This window comes from Xiphophorus couchianus, chromosome 8 (assembly GCF_001444195.1).
Source record: "Xiphophorus couchianus chromosome 8, X_couchianus-1.0, whole genome shotgun sequence".
Classification (NCBI taxonomy): domain Eukaryota; kingdom Metazoa; phylum Chordata; class Actinopteri; order Cyprinodontiformes; family Poeciliidae; genus Xiphophorus; species Xiphophorus couchianus.
This window is the reverse complement of record NC_040235.1, coordinates 23,985,420-23,997,525: the sequence shown is the minus strand read 5'-3', so window position 1 is coordinate 23,997,525 and position 12,106 is coordinate 23,985,420. Positions and strand designations below refer to the sequence as shown.

The 12,106-nt window shown below is 39.4% G+C and overlaps 2 protein-coding genes across 2 annotated transcripts; both read left to right on the top strand.

The window, feature by feature from the left end:
* Nucleotides 1-189: 189 nt before the first annotated feature.
* si:ch1073-398f15.1 (cardiomyopathy-associated protein 5) lies at nt 190-3,154 on the top strand. The gene is made up of 2 exons (XM_028026569.1): nt 190-420; nt 678-3,154. Exons 1-2 carry the CDS (start codon nt 296-298, stop codon nt 2,920-2,922), a joined length of 2,370 nt encoding a protein of 789 aa, XP_027882370.1. The 5' UTR covers nt 190-295; the 3' UTR covers nt 2,923-3,154.
* Nucleotides 3,155-8,774: 5,620 nt separating this feature from the next.
* dtwd2 (DTW motif tRNA-uridine aminocarboxypropyltransferase 2) lies at nt 8,775-12,067 on the top strand. Its single transcript, XM_028026579.1, has 6 exons — nt 8,775-9,198; nt 9,473-9,563; nt 10,109-10,203; nt 10,292-10,490; nt 11,160-11,288; nt 11,413-12,067. The coding sequence occupies exons 1-6, from the start codon at nt 9,035-9,037 to the stop codon at nt 11,590-11,592; spliced, it is 858 nt and encodes a 285-aa protein (XP_027882380.1). The 5' UTR covers nt 8,775-9,034; the 3' UTR covers nt 11,593-12,067.
* Nucleotides 12,068-12,106: the final 39 nt, after the last annotated feature.

Genomic DNA, 12,106 nt, shown 5'->3' with positions numbered 1-12,106 from the left:
AATGCTGAATCATTTGTGCTCAGGTTGTTAAAATACTAAACTCCCTCCCCACCTATCCCATAATAAAAATAAAATGCTAATATATTACAGATGTACTGAATCATACACATTGAACCATCGGCAAGTGAGCTCCCCTGACATGCTGTAAATACTTTAGATGAAACATAGGAAGGCCGGTTTTCTATTTCAAGATTACGCTGAGCATGAAAACTCAACTTGAGCACGCAGTGATCAACAGTGACAGTGTTGAAGTGTGCTGGGAAACTCAAGCAAATCCATCAAGAGAGTCCCTACAATGGATACATTGACAGAAGATTTAGCACGGTCTGATGTCGAAGCCGAAATGACGATGTTGGGGGCGGAAGATGCAGCAGAACAAAATGTTGAAGCAAGCGATGAAGTGGAGAACCTTCGAAACAGGTACTTTGGCTTTCAGATTGTTATAATCTGAAACTGAACTGTTTTTATTTCAAATGCTGTAAAAACAATGAAGGATATTTCATAGAAAGATAACTTATGTAGGCATGAGTGCTGGATAGTTGCGTGTAAAATATAATCTTTGTAGTGGAACATTGCCGCTTTCATTCAGAGACCAAAATAAACTGCGTAAAACTCAAGACATGCAAAGAAAGCCTTTGTTTTTGTTCCTGATTGTCACTTTGTGTACATGTCTTTAGTTTACGTGAGGCTGTCCACGATGACAGCGTCCGACCTAAAATGCAGTGCTTGCTGATGGACACCTCTTTCTCCATGGTGACCATGCAAGGCGAAGACAGCGGGATCGCATGGGAAACAACCGCGAGTCGCTGTGCCACACCTTGGACACCTGAAGCAGGAACAATGGATGTTAGCTCACCAGCTCCAGTCCGACTCGGAGCATCGGGGTCTCAGCCTGCAGGAAAGATCATATTTGTCATGGACGAAGAGATGATCGCAAGACAGAGGAAACCTAAAGAAAGGGTGAACAATCAGAAGAGCAAAGTGGAAAGAGAGCAAGAACTTTGGGATGAAACCTTTGACAGCGTCTCAGGGCGACCAGAGTTGGTAGAAGTGTCCCAACCCAATGTAAAAACTGAAGCAGAAGGGGAACAAGAGGAGGCGACTGATCGTCTGGAGGACAAAGAGCAGAGTTTGTTCAGGATAGTGTCAGAAGGTTCAGAAATCCTCAACATTGTTGTCCCTCCTAAATTTGCCACCGTGGATGAAGAGGAGAGCAAGGAAATGGTGGACAACTTGTCATATCTGGAGGAGAGTCTTGTTCCCAAAACCAGTGCAGAGACTCAAGACAATGACTTATCATTCTCAGCAGAAACTGGTGATCAGATAAAGGTTTTACCTCTTACAGGTCCTGGTGCAATGGACCCACCAGGGGCTCCGGTGGCCAGACCGCCAGTAAGAGGAGTGCCTGGGAATGTGGACTACTTTGAGGCGTTCTCTCTGATTGAGGCCCAGGCTCCAGGAAGTCCTGCTGTGATTCCACAAGGGCAGGAGGAGCATGCGGCAAAAACAGCCACTGACAACCTGGATGCTGAGAAACCAGTGGCACCTGAAGACCACAAAACGACCAAAAGTGTGGACACTGATAAATCAGACACAGTAAGTTTAGAGGAAATAACCAGTGACCTTCTAGATGATGTCTTCTATGGCGGTACAGAAAACTACGCTTTAAAAAGTATGGATGATGAAGTTGGACTAGCAAAAAGTCCGATATCTAGGCTTGCTTCCAAACCAAGTGGTTCGTCTTTGTTCGGTAGCCAAGAGGACATCCTGACACCAATCTTCCTACCTGAAGGACCACCAAAAATTATTGACCAAATATTGCTGGAAGAGCCGACAGCCATGGCTTTCCTTTACTCTGACCTGTATGAGGAAGCATTGGGCAGTAGGAAAAAGGAGGAGGATGCAGAAAGCATGACGTCTGAGAAGTCCTTCCATAGCAGGCATTCAGACCGAGAGGCCAGAGGTTACTTAGAGAAATTTGTCCTGATTGATGAGACTCCTGCAGTGGAAACAGAACAGCAAGAAAAAGAAATTTTCACATCAGAGGAATCTCGGACTCTACCTCAAGATATGTATGACTTTGAAGACGTTCTCGCCAAGTCTGAAAAAGAGAGGCAACACTCAGACGACGTCACGGACTTCTTCAGGTCTAGTGCCAATTCTTCTCCCTGTGACATAGAACCTTTCCCTCGATCCCTAGAAGAGGACGACATTCAAACAGCAAAGAGTAGCATCAAGACTCAAAAAAGCGTCTCAATAGCTGCAGAAAAAGTCTCAGAAACCCCAGTAGATCCTCTCGGCTTTTCAAGCTATGAGTTCCTGCCAGATGAACCAGACTGGGAGGATGTAGATGATGGTCCTACAAACCTAGACAGAAGATCTGTTGGAGGAGAAGAACTGGGAAGGCAAGAATCCGAGCTCAATAAACCAGATGTCCCTCCCAGGAGAAAGACGGCATCCTCTCCTGCTAAATCCTGCTTGGATCTAACACCTCTTACTCCGGTTGATATGATTACACAAGAGAAAGAGGAGGCTGGAGGAAAGGAGCACAGGGTGGAGGAAAAAGAGACAGCATCACCCGTAGAGACTGCTGACGAAGGAGACGGAAATGAAGAAGACACTGTGGCGACTGAATCCGAAGTTGCACAACTTGACAGCGATCCAGTTGAGTTGAAAACCGGGGTCCTGGAGAGTGAAAGCACAAAAGAGTCTGATGAGATGACTGTCACAGACGCAAAACTAAATGAAGAGGAAGAAACAAAACCGAACGAAGATAGAAGTGAGAGTCAAACAGCAACGACCGCTACAGGACTCAAAGAAACAGATGTTGAGACAGAGGTTAATTCGGAGAAACAAGAAGACAGACCCACCACCTCATCAGCTGATCCTGCTGTAAACAAAAAGCAGTGTGTAATACTTTAGTTTAGCCAAAAAGCTACCATTTAAAACCCACTAAAATGTTCTTACACACAGTTCCTACAGGTTAAAGTCACGGTGACCAGTTTGTGTAACACATAGAATAAGTGCTGGTTTTTGACCCCCCACCAATTAGTTCCTTTGAGCTATTAATTGTTTTTTAACCCAAGGTTTTCAGGTATGGAATGGTACTGCCTATTGTTTCATTCTAATTGTGTGTCGGGAAGTTTTGTACCTGCACTGAGATAAGATAAGATAGATAAGATAAATCTTTATTGTCATTGTCACAAGGACAATGAAATTCAAAGGGTGCCATCAGTCGGTGCACATGCCCAAAAACAAAAAATAACTGTCTCACAATTCACACACAATGCAAGAATCAACAAACAACTGGCAAAAAAAAAAAAAAAAAAAAAGAACAGCCACATTCTCACATACATCATTCATGATGATTAATGGTTGTTTTTGATTGCATTTAGTTTTGTTGTTGCTATCGGGTAGAAACGGTCTCTGAGACGGTTGGTTCTGGTTCTGGTTGCTCTGTATCTTCTGCCTGAAGGCAGCAGTGTGAACAGAGAATGTCCGGGGTGAGAAGTGTCCTTTGTGATGTGTTGTGCTTTTCTTAGACAGCGGTCGCTGTGCAGGTCCTCCAGTGAGGGGAGAGGGCAGCCAATGATTTTTTGGGCTGTATTCACAACCCTTTGGAGAGCTTTCCTTTGAGCCGTAGTGCTGCTGTTATACCAGACGCAGATACAGTAGGTCAGTATGCTCTCTATGGAGCACTTGTAGAAGGACACCAGCAGCTTCTCCTTGATGCTGTTCCTCCTGAGAACCCTCAGGAAGTACAGTCTTTGCTGGGTCTTTTTTATCAGCTCCAAGGTGTTCATGTTCCATGTTCCCTGCTCAATGTGGACCCCCAGGAAACGGAAATCAGCTACCCTCTCTACACATTTTCCCCCAATGGTTAGTGGTGTAATGTCCGTTTTATTCCTCCTGTAATCTATTATGAGTTCTTTTGTCTTTGAGTTGTTGAGGAGCAAATAAGACAATAACAATGAATGATTCACGATCATTCTCTAACTAGCAGGTCACACAGTTCTTTTGGCGTGATCAAGGGTTGGAATCTGTCATATGTTAAGAATTAATAGGCAAAACTAGGATCAGAACCAAAATAAGTCAAAAATACAATTGCAACATTTTTAGAAAATACAGCATTATTTTATGCTGTGCCGTGTGAATCTAGTTTTTTTTTTTACTGTGCACTAGTTCATTGGGCTCTGCACACGTACATGTGGAGCCCATTTGTTTGTTGACCTGGTACATTGTACACACCTCCACTGATTTTAATTCCCTCAATCAAACAGTGGCACCAAATCCATAGCAGTTACAGAAAATTAAGGGTCAGACTAATTTTCTGACCCTTGTTTTTTTTCCAATAAGAGTGTTGGGAGAAAAACAACACCCTCTTTTGCATACTTACACCTATCTAGTTTATGTGAATACAGAGAGGTACGGTAAGTGCTTTCTGACTGCTGGAGCAGATAGCCTGACTAATTTATCAGATAATATCCACTTGTTATGCTTGTTTACGCTCTTAAGAGACACATTGTAAAACGTTTTCAGATTGTGTGGTTTGTTAAGCTTTTGAAAACCGCTACTAAATTTAACAGGTGTTTGTTTGATATATTTGTGGGCAGAAAAGCCTAAGTAATATGCGTTACTGATTTCTTGGCTGCAGATACGGCAAAAACAAAAGCAACTTCATAGTATGATATATCTTGTTAGATTTTTTGTGCTATTTTTTACTCTAGGTTTTCACATTGCCAAAACACTCCCACTGTGCCTAAATCTAAAAAAAAACCTGTTTTTCAATTTTTTTATTGTGATTGGACTCTGCTTTAACTCAAAATGAACCGTTGCTGTCACATTGATCCATTATGTTATGTTTCTCCAGGTGAACCCAGTCGCTGTAGCAATAATGCATGATTCACTAGTGGGGGGGAAAGGTTTGGGTCACGAGTGCCAATAATAATAATAAAAAAGAACTGGGAGCACGTGTGACGTCAAGGTGCACCTTTGACTAAAAATAAACCCATCTGGCTGCTAATATGACACCGCTTCTCCCCCTGCTTGTAAACAGCCATGCCACAAGTGTGCAATGCGTGCACATATTAAAAATAAGGTACTATCAGCTATATATTCTACCTCGTGACACATGTTATAAGGTGTTTTATTATGCAGAATTAAAATAAATGAACAATGTGTTCCTCTTCCGCTCCAGCACGATTCCTATTGAGTCACAGTGCCCTCAAAATCATTTATTAAAAACATATTTTGTCAGAAAACTTTCCTCATGCTTCGTTTTTCACAGTCTGGATTTAGACTGAAAAGGCAGTAGCAGAAAGAATTTCCCTTTTTTGCATGTGAGGTTGCGTTGCAGACTAGATAGTGAATCTGGCTACAGGAACCCTTGAACCTGTGGCTGCACTGGACTTGCAGAGGACAAACACAAGCAGACCTTAATGTACAAATGTATAAATAACATGTAAACCGGCTTAAAAAAAAACAAAAAAAAACTTATTTAGAGAGGAGATAAGTTAGACTGCTAGAATAAGTAGCGCAGGGCCAAAATTGGACCTGCCAACTCTCTACTATGTGAATTCCTATTCGGGTCTCAATAACTTAAATTATCTTTGAAAAGTTTCTATTTTAGTCCTTTGATTCAAAAGCTGAAACTCTTGAGATTTACCACTTATCTTTTGTATTAGTCTTATGTTAAATTGTATTTCTGAAAAATAAATGTTCTTATTTTTGACGTATTTTGCTCCTTAACCCATTGAACACTGAATTGAAAATAGGCAACTGCTTTAGATTCATGCATAGTTTTAGTGCAAGAAATGCAAGCATAGCTCAACCATGTGAGAGAAATGATTCAAATTTTAATATAAATCTTTATTTTATTATTTGAAATGTAAAGCTCAAAATACAATTTTGCTTTTGGTATAGAACAAATTGTGTGATATGGATGGAGATCCAGGAAGTCAGTGTTGAGAACTGTGTTACTTATTTGGTTTAAAGCAAAATGGACTTTTAGGAGCTTTACATTGTGTCATTATGCTATTCCGTCATCAAAAACATACGTGGGGTGTTGCTTTGACAACCCTCAGCATCCTCTTCACAATACAGAGTATCTTCAGTCAGAGGCTTCTTCAAATTAACTGTAATACAGACTGCTACAAGAAATTGTTCCTGCCAACAGCCATCACCATCTACAGTGACTCCTTGAAGAATTTCAATTAATCAGTTACAACATTTAATTTTCCTTTGCAATTATTAAGTTATTTTTCAAGTGAATTTGAATATGCACTATAAAAACATCGTAGTTATACATATTTACGAAATAATTTATTTTTTATTCTTTCTTTTTATACATCTATATTTAAAATGTCAAGCAAAGTGTTACTGAGGTCAAGTTCCTTGTTTGTGTGCAGAAACTCGAATAAAAGCAGATTCAAACGGTCATTCTTTGAATGTGCAGCATTAAGTGGTCACATGTACTAAAATCAAAAGCTGTTTCAATCAAAAACATCATAACAGACCAATTTACATGTTAACATAGAACCTTCTTTGATATCACAGCACAATTCTTGCATCCATTGAACTTTTTTTTTTGTTTGTTTAGAATTACTTTATTCATCCCAGCAGGGAAATTATTTCGCAGTTACAGCAAGAATTTTTTATACACAGATTAACACACACACACGACAGGAGCTGCGTCTGCAGGCAGCCAGCTGAGCCGGCGCCATTTTTGAAGGAGGACATGCGGCAAATGTCGTTGTCTTGTGAGTTTGTGGAAAGTTTCTGCTTGAATTTCTTTGCAGGATGTCAGAAAATCTTCCCAGAGCTGCTGGTTTGATATGAACTGCATTCCACCCTCAGATCTTCTGCTTGAGGAAACTCCAAAGGTTCTCAATAGGGTTGAGGTCAGAGGTCAGAGGAGGGTGGTGACCACACCATGAGTTTCTCCACCATTGATCACTCCTAAAGCAGTAACAAATAGACCATTAAAAAATCAGAAATTTGTTGTTTCCATCGTCAGGATTAAACTAAAACAGTTTAATAACCTAAAATGTGTCTAGATCATTCAGAATAGATTCTCCCAGTCAGTTACTGGTTGACTGGTCAGTCTTCCAGATTAGCAGTCACACCAAGATCAGAGCATCTTCTACCTGGAAATGAGGAGAGAGGAACAGATCAATCCAACAGATGCGGAGAAACTTTTCATTCCTTTCTAACAGGCTGATGTTTATTCACCTTAAAGAGACTTCAGTGTATTCTATTTACTTTATGTGATATAAACCGACACAAAAACCCAATTTTCCAAAGTATTGTTGTCTACTTTCTAAATATGTTATTACACTTTAAATTAGACAAAAATAACTTACAAGTAACTTTTCACCAAGATGTAGGAGTTTGTTTTAAGTGTTAGCTCAACCGGCAGACATTTTCTTTTCTACATCGTAAGTGAAACAAAGCTAGTACTTTCTCATCAAGAAATTATTGACGAGCTCCTAAATTTTGTTGAAAAGTTACTTGTGAGTTAGTTTTGTCTTATTTCAAGTGTTCTAAGATATTTGCAGCAGAAGCTTGGCCAAGACTTTGTGTTTTTGTAGTGAAGACTTCATGGATGGCTTTAGACGAAGTCTCTCATTCTGTCCAAATAGTTCAGTCCACGTTTGAAAAGTCCATGTTGTGCTTTTTATGAGTCTCAGGGTCTCCTGTTTTCACTGACAGTAAACGGTAAGTCTTTAACTGTGTTTAAATCTCATTTTCAGTTTGACTACTCTACATTTGCAGAGCTCATTTTTATTTTGGGCCAAATCCAAAGTCTGAATTTTCTTAAAGGACCGGCTTTGTCAGCCAGCAATGCCAGAAGGTATTGATAAAACCCATTAAACTGTTAAAATATCAATAAATAGCTGTTTGTTTCAGTCGGAAATAATATTGAACATCTTTTCACATTGATCAGTCCATCAAGGAGTTTGTGATTGTTTTTGTGCAATCACAATCACAGATTTTGTGGTGCTAATTTAGATTTTTTTTTTTTACAATATTCACGCTACTGTAAGATGTTAACTGTGACTTTTTATTAAGTGCCGCATCAATCAGGTGCTACAACTTGACATCAGGTACGGCTGAGTCACATAAACTCAATGTCTTTGAGTTTAAGTGACTGCTTAAAGTCAGTCAAATTTCTCAAAAGTTTTAGGAAGAAGTTGTTTACAAAGAAAAATTCTTTAAAAATTGGTGTGCATTTATATTAAGCCCCCATTACTCAAATTCACCTAAATAAAATTCAGAGCTCCAATAATCAGAAAACAAGAAAAGAGATCCCAAAGACAAGACCAAATAAAAATCCCAGAGCTTCAATCGGAGATGAGGGCTGGACTGGTGCTCAATAATCCCAAATTCACTTTTCGAATTAAAATTAATTTAATTTTGGAAATCTAGGTATCATAACCATAACTATCTCAATGCACTTTATTACTCCGTGAAATAAATCTCTCTTAAATGCAAGTTAAAGTTTAATATAAGTTCAATTCGTCACTTTATTTCGCTTTGGGATTGGGATCAAAAAAGCATTTTTGAATTTGAATTAAATTACCCTCGAGAGAATGTGTCTCCTCCCGGCCAAACCCCAAGCAAAAATATCCCCAGTATAAACAATGACTTGTTGGACATTATATGTACTTTTAGATTCACCTGTACAATTACGTAGCAGAAAACCAGCTCCATAGCAATCACTACCTTACTAGTTTATCAATTTCTACACCGGAAATTCTTGTTTTGACGCTGTTTTTCTTTTACTGGAGCGCGTGTGGTGCATTCCGGTCACGTTAGAATATTTGCTCCTAAATTAGAGTGAAATACAGAAAAATACCGTAAACATCGAATTTGAAACAACAACCTCTTAATTTAACCACATTAAGTGTTTATTTAAAATCCAATAAATATAATCCGGCGCATTTTACAAGAAAAAGTCGATTTTACGAAAGGAAAATTAAATTTCCGGGTTACGTGAACGCAACATCGAGGTTAGCTAGTGGCTAACGCCACAATGGACAATGGTCCTTGTGTGTGCTCTCCTGTCACCCTGGAGGAAAACGGACTTCCAGCCTGTGACGGTTCCTACGCAGACGAAGAGTTAGTGGACGCCTTCGGAGACTTGGCTGCTCTCCCGGTTGAAGTTGAGGAAAGAAGACCGACCTGTTTGCGCTGCCGGTGAGCTGAATGAGAACGAAGCTAACGCTAGCTAGCCTAGTTTGAGTTAACGAGCATCTGAAAGAGAAGCTGTAAGAAAAAAAATAAAAAATAAAATATATATAGCCTTCCTCTTGTACTACTTGGTGTATCTGGCATGCTTTAATGAGGGAACAGATTTATATCGTTTCAGAAAAAGCTGACGACCAGCTGAAAACAGAGATGGGGGCGTTAGACGGGGGAAATAACTGGGAAAACAGAGCTTCACGTCTTCAACTTTCCTCCCATGTTGTAGTCGCCCTCAGAAGGTGTGTCTCTGTCCCTTTCTCCCGCAACAACCACTGGAGGTGTCCACATGTCTGTACGTTGTGCAGCATCCCGCAGAGGTGAGTCACTAGAAATAGTGTGTTTATCTTTGCTTCTGTCAAAAGCTTTACATGGTAATATCTCTTATTGGCTAATTCTCTGAAATAGATGTTATTAATATTTTTTTTAAGTGATAGACTAACAGAAATTAGTGCAAAATGGTGAATTATGAACTGTGTGTAGTGAAAAAAAACAAAACGCTGCTCATTACTTGGTAATGGCAGCATTATTCTGTGGGCATGTATTCTGAGAATGGCCTAGTCAAAATTTTTTCAAGTAAGAATCTGCGGCAAGACTTGGAGACACGCTGTTCATACCTGCTCTCCTTTTAGCTCGAGCTATTTTGCAAAGCAGAATGGGTAAAGTGAAAATTATGTTTGAAGTGTAACAAAATGTGAAGAGCTGCAAAATTGTACCTCTTTAAACCCAGTTCGTATTGTAGTTGAAGACATGGTACATCTTTTGGTTATTGAAATGTTTCATGTTTTTCTATTTTTCTTTAAAAATGTACCAGATTGTAATATCAGACTCACTGATGTCTTCCATTTTTGCGTTGTGCTCATAGGAAAGCCGAGTACTTCGGACTGTGCCTCTTCTTGCTGCTTGTTTGCCACAGGGAAAATGCAACGTTATCGTAGGAAGGCGGTTTAATGAGGAAAAGTAAGTTGGCTGCATTGTATTACCCCAAACCTTCCCCAGAAAAATTGTTAATTCTGCTCATTTGTTTTCTTAATCGTTCTGCACTCAGGCATCCAGAGCTAGCCGCAGTGTGTCGGGATGACAGAACGCTCATCCTGTACCCCGGACCTAAATCCCAGAGCCTGGAGGAGTTGGCGCAACGCCTGGAGATCTCCGCCGTGAAGCACAATGTGATCATTATAGACGGCACGTGGAGCCAGGCTAAAAACATGTTCCTGAAAAACAGCATGTTCCACCTGCCCAAACAGGTGTGTGCAACTTTGTTGATGTAGTTTTGAAAGTACATTGGCTTTTGCAGAAACAACAAAGTTGACATTTCAGCCCATCCAAAGAAAGACAAAAAGACAAACAACGTAAGGCGTGGGTAGACGGGTGCTCTCTGGATAAATTGAGCGGCTTTATCAAATATCTTACTCTAAAATGTAACAATTTCCAAAAATAGCCAAAATTTACAGAACTATCAATTAGTTCTAAGATAGAGGTGTCCATATAAATGAAAACTAACTTTGAAAAAACATTACAGTGTGTTTGCGTGTGTGTGCGAGACAGAGACCAACAATAATTTCAAAACAATCAAAATGTGATTATAGAGTTAACATTTTAAACAGTTTCCAACAGCATTATGCTAGCTTGATTAGCATTTGCCAGTTTGTTCATTTTATGGAAAAAGTTTGATCTTTTCTTTTTGTTGTTTTTTTGTTGGTGATTTAAAAAGAAAATACAGTGCATTGCTTTTAGAACAGGCCGTCCTGTCAGTGGTCATATCATAAATTATAAATCTGATTTTGCTGGCATTAATATAAAATGTGAAACTACTTTGCAGAGGTAATTGAATTTCATTACGGAGTGTATTTTTAATTCGTATTACAACAGGGCTATGAGCAACTGCATCTATTCCTTCTGCTTTGATTTATCAGGTCCAGCTTAATAGGAATCTGTCGAGCCAGTACGTGATCCGGACTCAGCCCTCCAACATCTGTCTGTCCACATTGGAATGCGCCGCCGTGGCCTTGTCGGTCCTAGAGCAGAACGATGAGATCCAAGAGGTGAGTCAGTTGATAATTTAGCTAATATTTCTTTTGTCTTTCGAAAAAGAAAAAAAAAAAAAAAAAATCATTGTTAAATGTTTGTTTAATTGAAAAAAAAAAACGATTTTCTTTTCATTCTCAGATATTACTGAGGCCTCTGAAAGCCCTGTGCTCCTTCCAGCTGCAGCACGGCGCTCAGGTTCACCACAGCAAAGAGCATCTGCTTCGAAACGGCATGTATGACAAACCCATGCCGAAAAACAAGCGCAAGATCAAACGGATGGAAAAGCTAATGACGGACCACAGCGTCTGTCCAAGATGAGGACGAGGCTGGCGACCGAGCACAGAGAGCGATCTGTGAAATATCTTTGCACACATTTTGTTTAAATAATGTAGGACTGCATCATCTGGGTACAGGTGTGCAAAATACTGGATTTAGAAAAAAAAAAGAAGCATTTTTAAACTACTTGTATCATGTTGGTGATTTAATTTATATCATTGTTGTTCAAGTTCTACTTAAAGAATCATGTTCTCCAGTAAATCAGTTTTTTTTTCCTTCTTTTTCTAGAAATTGTTCCACATTAAAATATTGTTTAATACAAACCATGTAATGTTGTTGTGTATTATGGTAGTCTCTCCTATGTAAGGGCTGATTCATTTATTGTTTTTGCAAGGGAATGTATTTAAATACAACAATTACCAAAGTTGTACAAACATTCGTTTTTCTTTTCAGTGGTCAGTCTACTGGCTGAAAATGTACATAGATTACCTGTAAATAAAGCCTCTTTGACCTTTAAGGCTGTTTCAGTTTTTCATTTTAGAAGATTTGCTGAAGT

Excerpts from the sequence above, each read along its gene's own strand:
- si:ch1073-398f15.1 (XM_028026569.1), top strand. The coding sequence starts at position 296 with ATGGATACATTGACAGAAGATTTAGCACGGTCTGATGTCGAAGCCGAA. Across the intron at positions 421-677 it reads GTGGAGAACCTTCGAAACAG|TTTACGTGAGGCTGTCCACG; the intron begins GTACTTTGGCTT and ends ACATGTCTTTAG.
- dtwd2 (XM_028026579.1), top strand. The coding sequence starts at position 9,035 with ATGGACAATGGTCCTTGTGTGTGCTCTCCTGTCACCCTGGAGGAAAAC. Across the intron at positions 9,564-10,108 it reads TTGTGCAGCATCCCGCAGAG|GAAAGCCGAGTACTTCGGAC; the intron begins GTGAGTCACTAG and ends TTGTGCTCATAG. Across the intron at positions 11,289-11,412 it reads AGAACGATGAGATCCAAGAG|ATATTACTGAGGCCTCTGAA; the intron begins GTGAGTCAGTTG and ends TTTCATTCTCAG.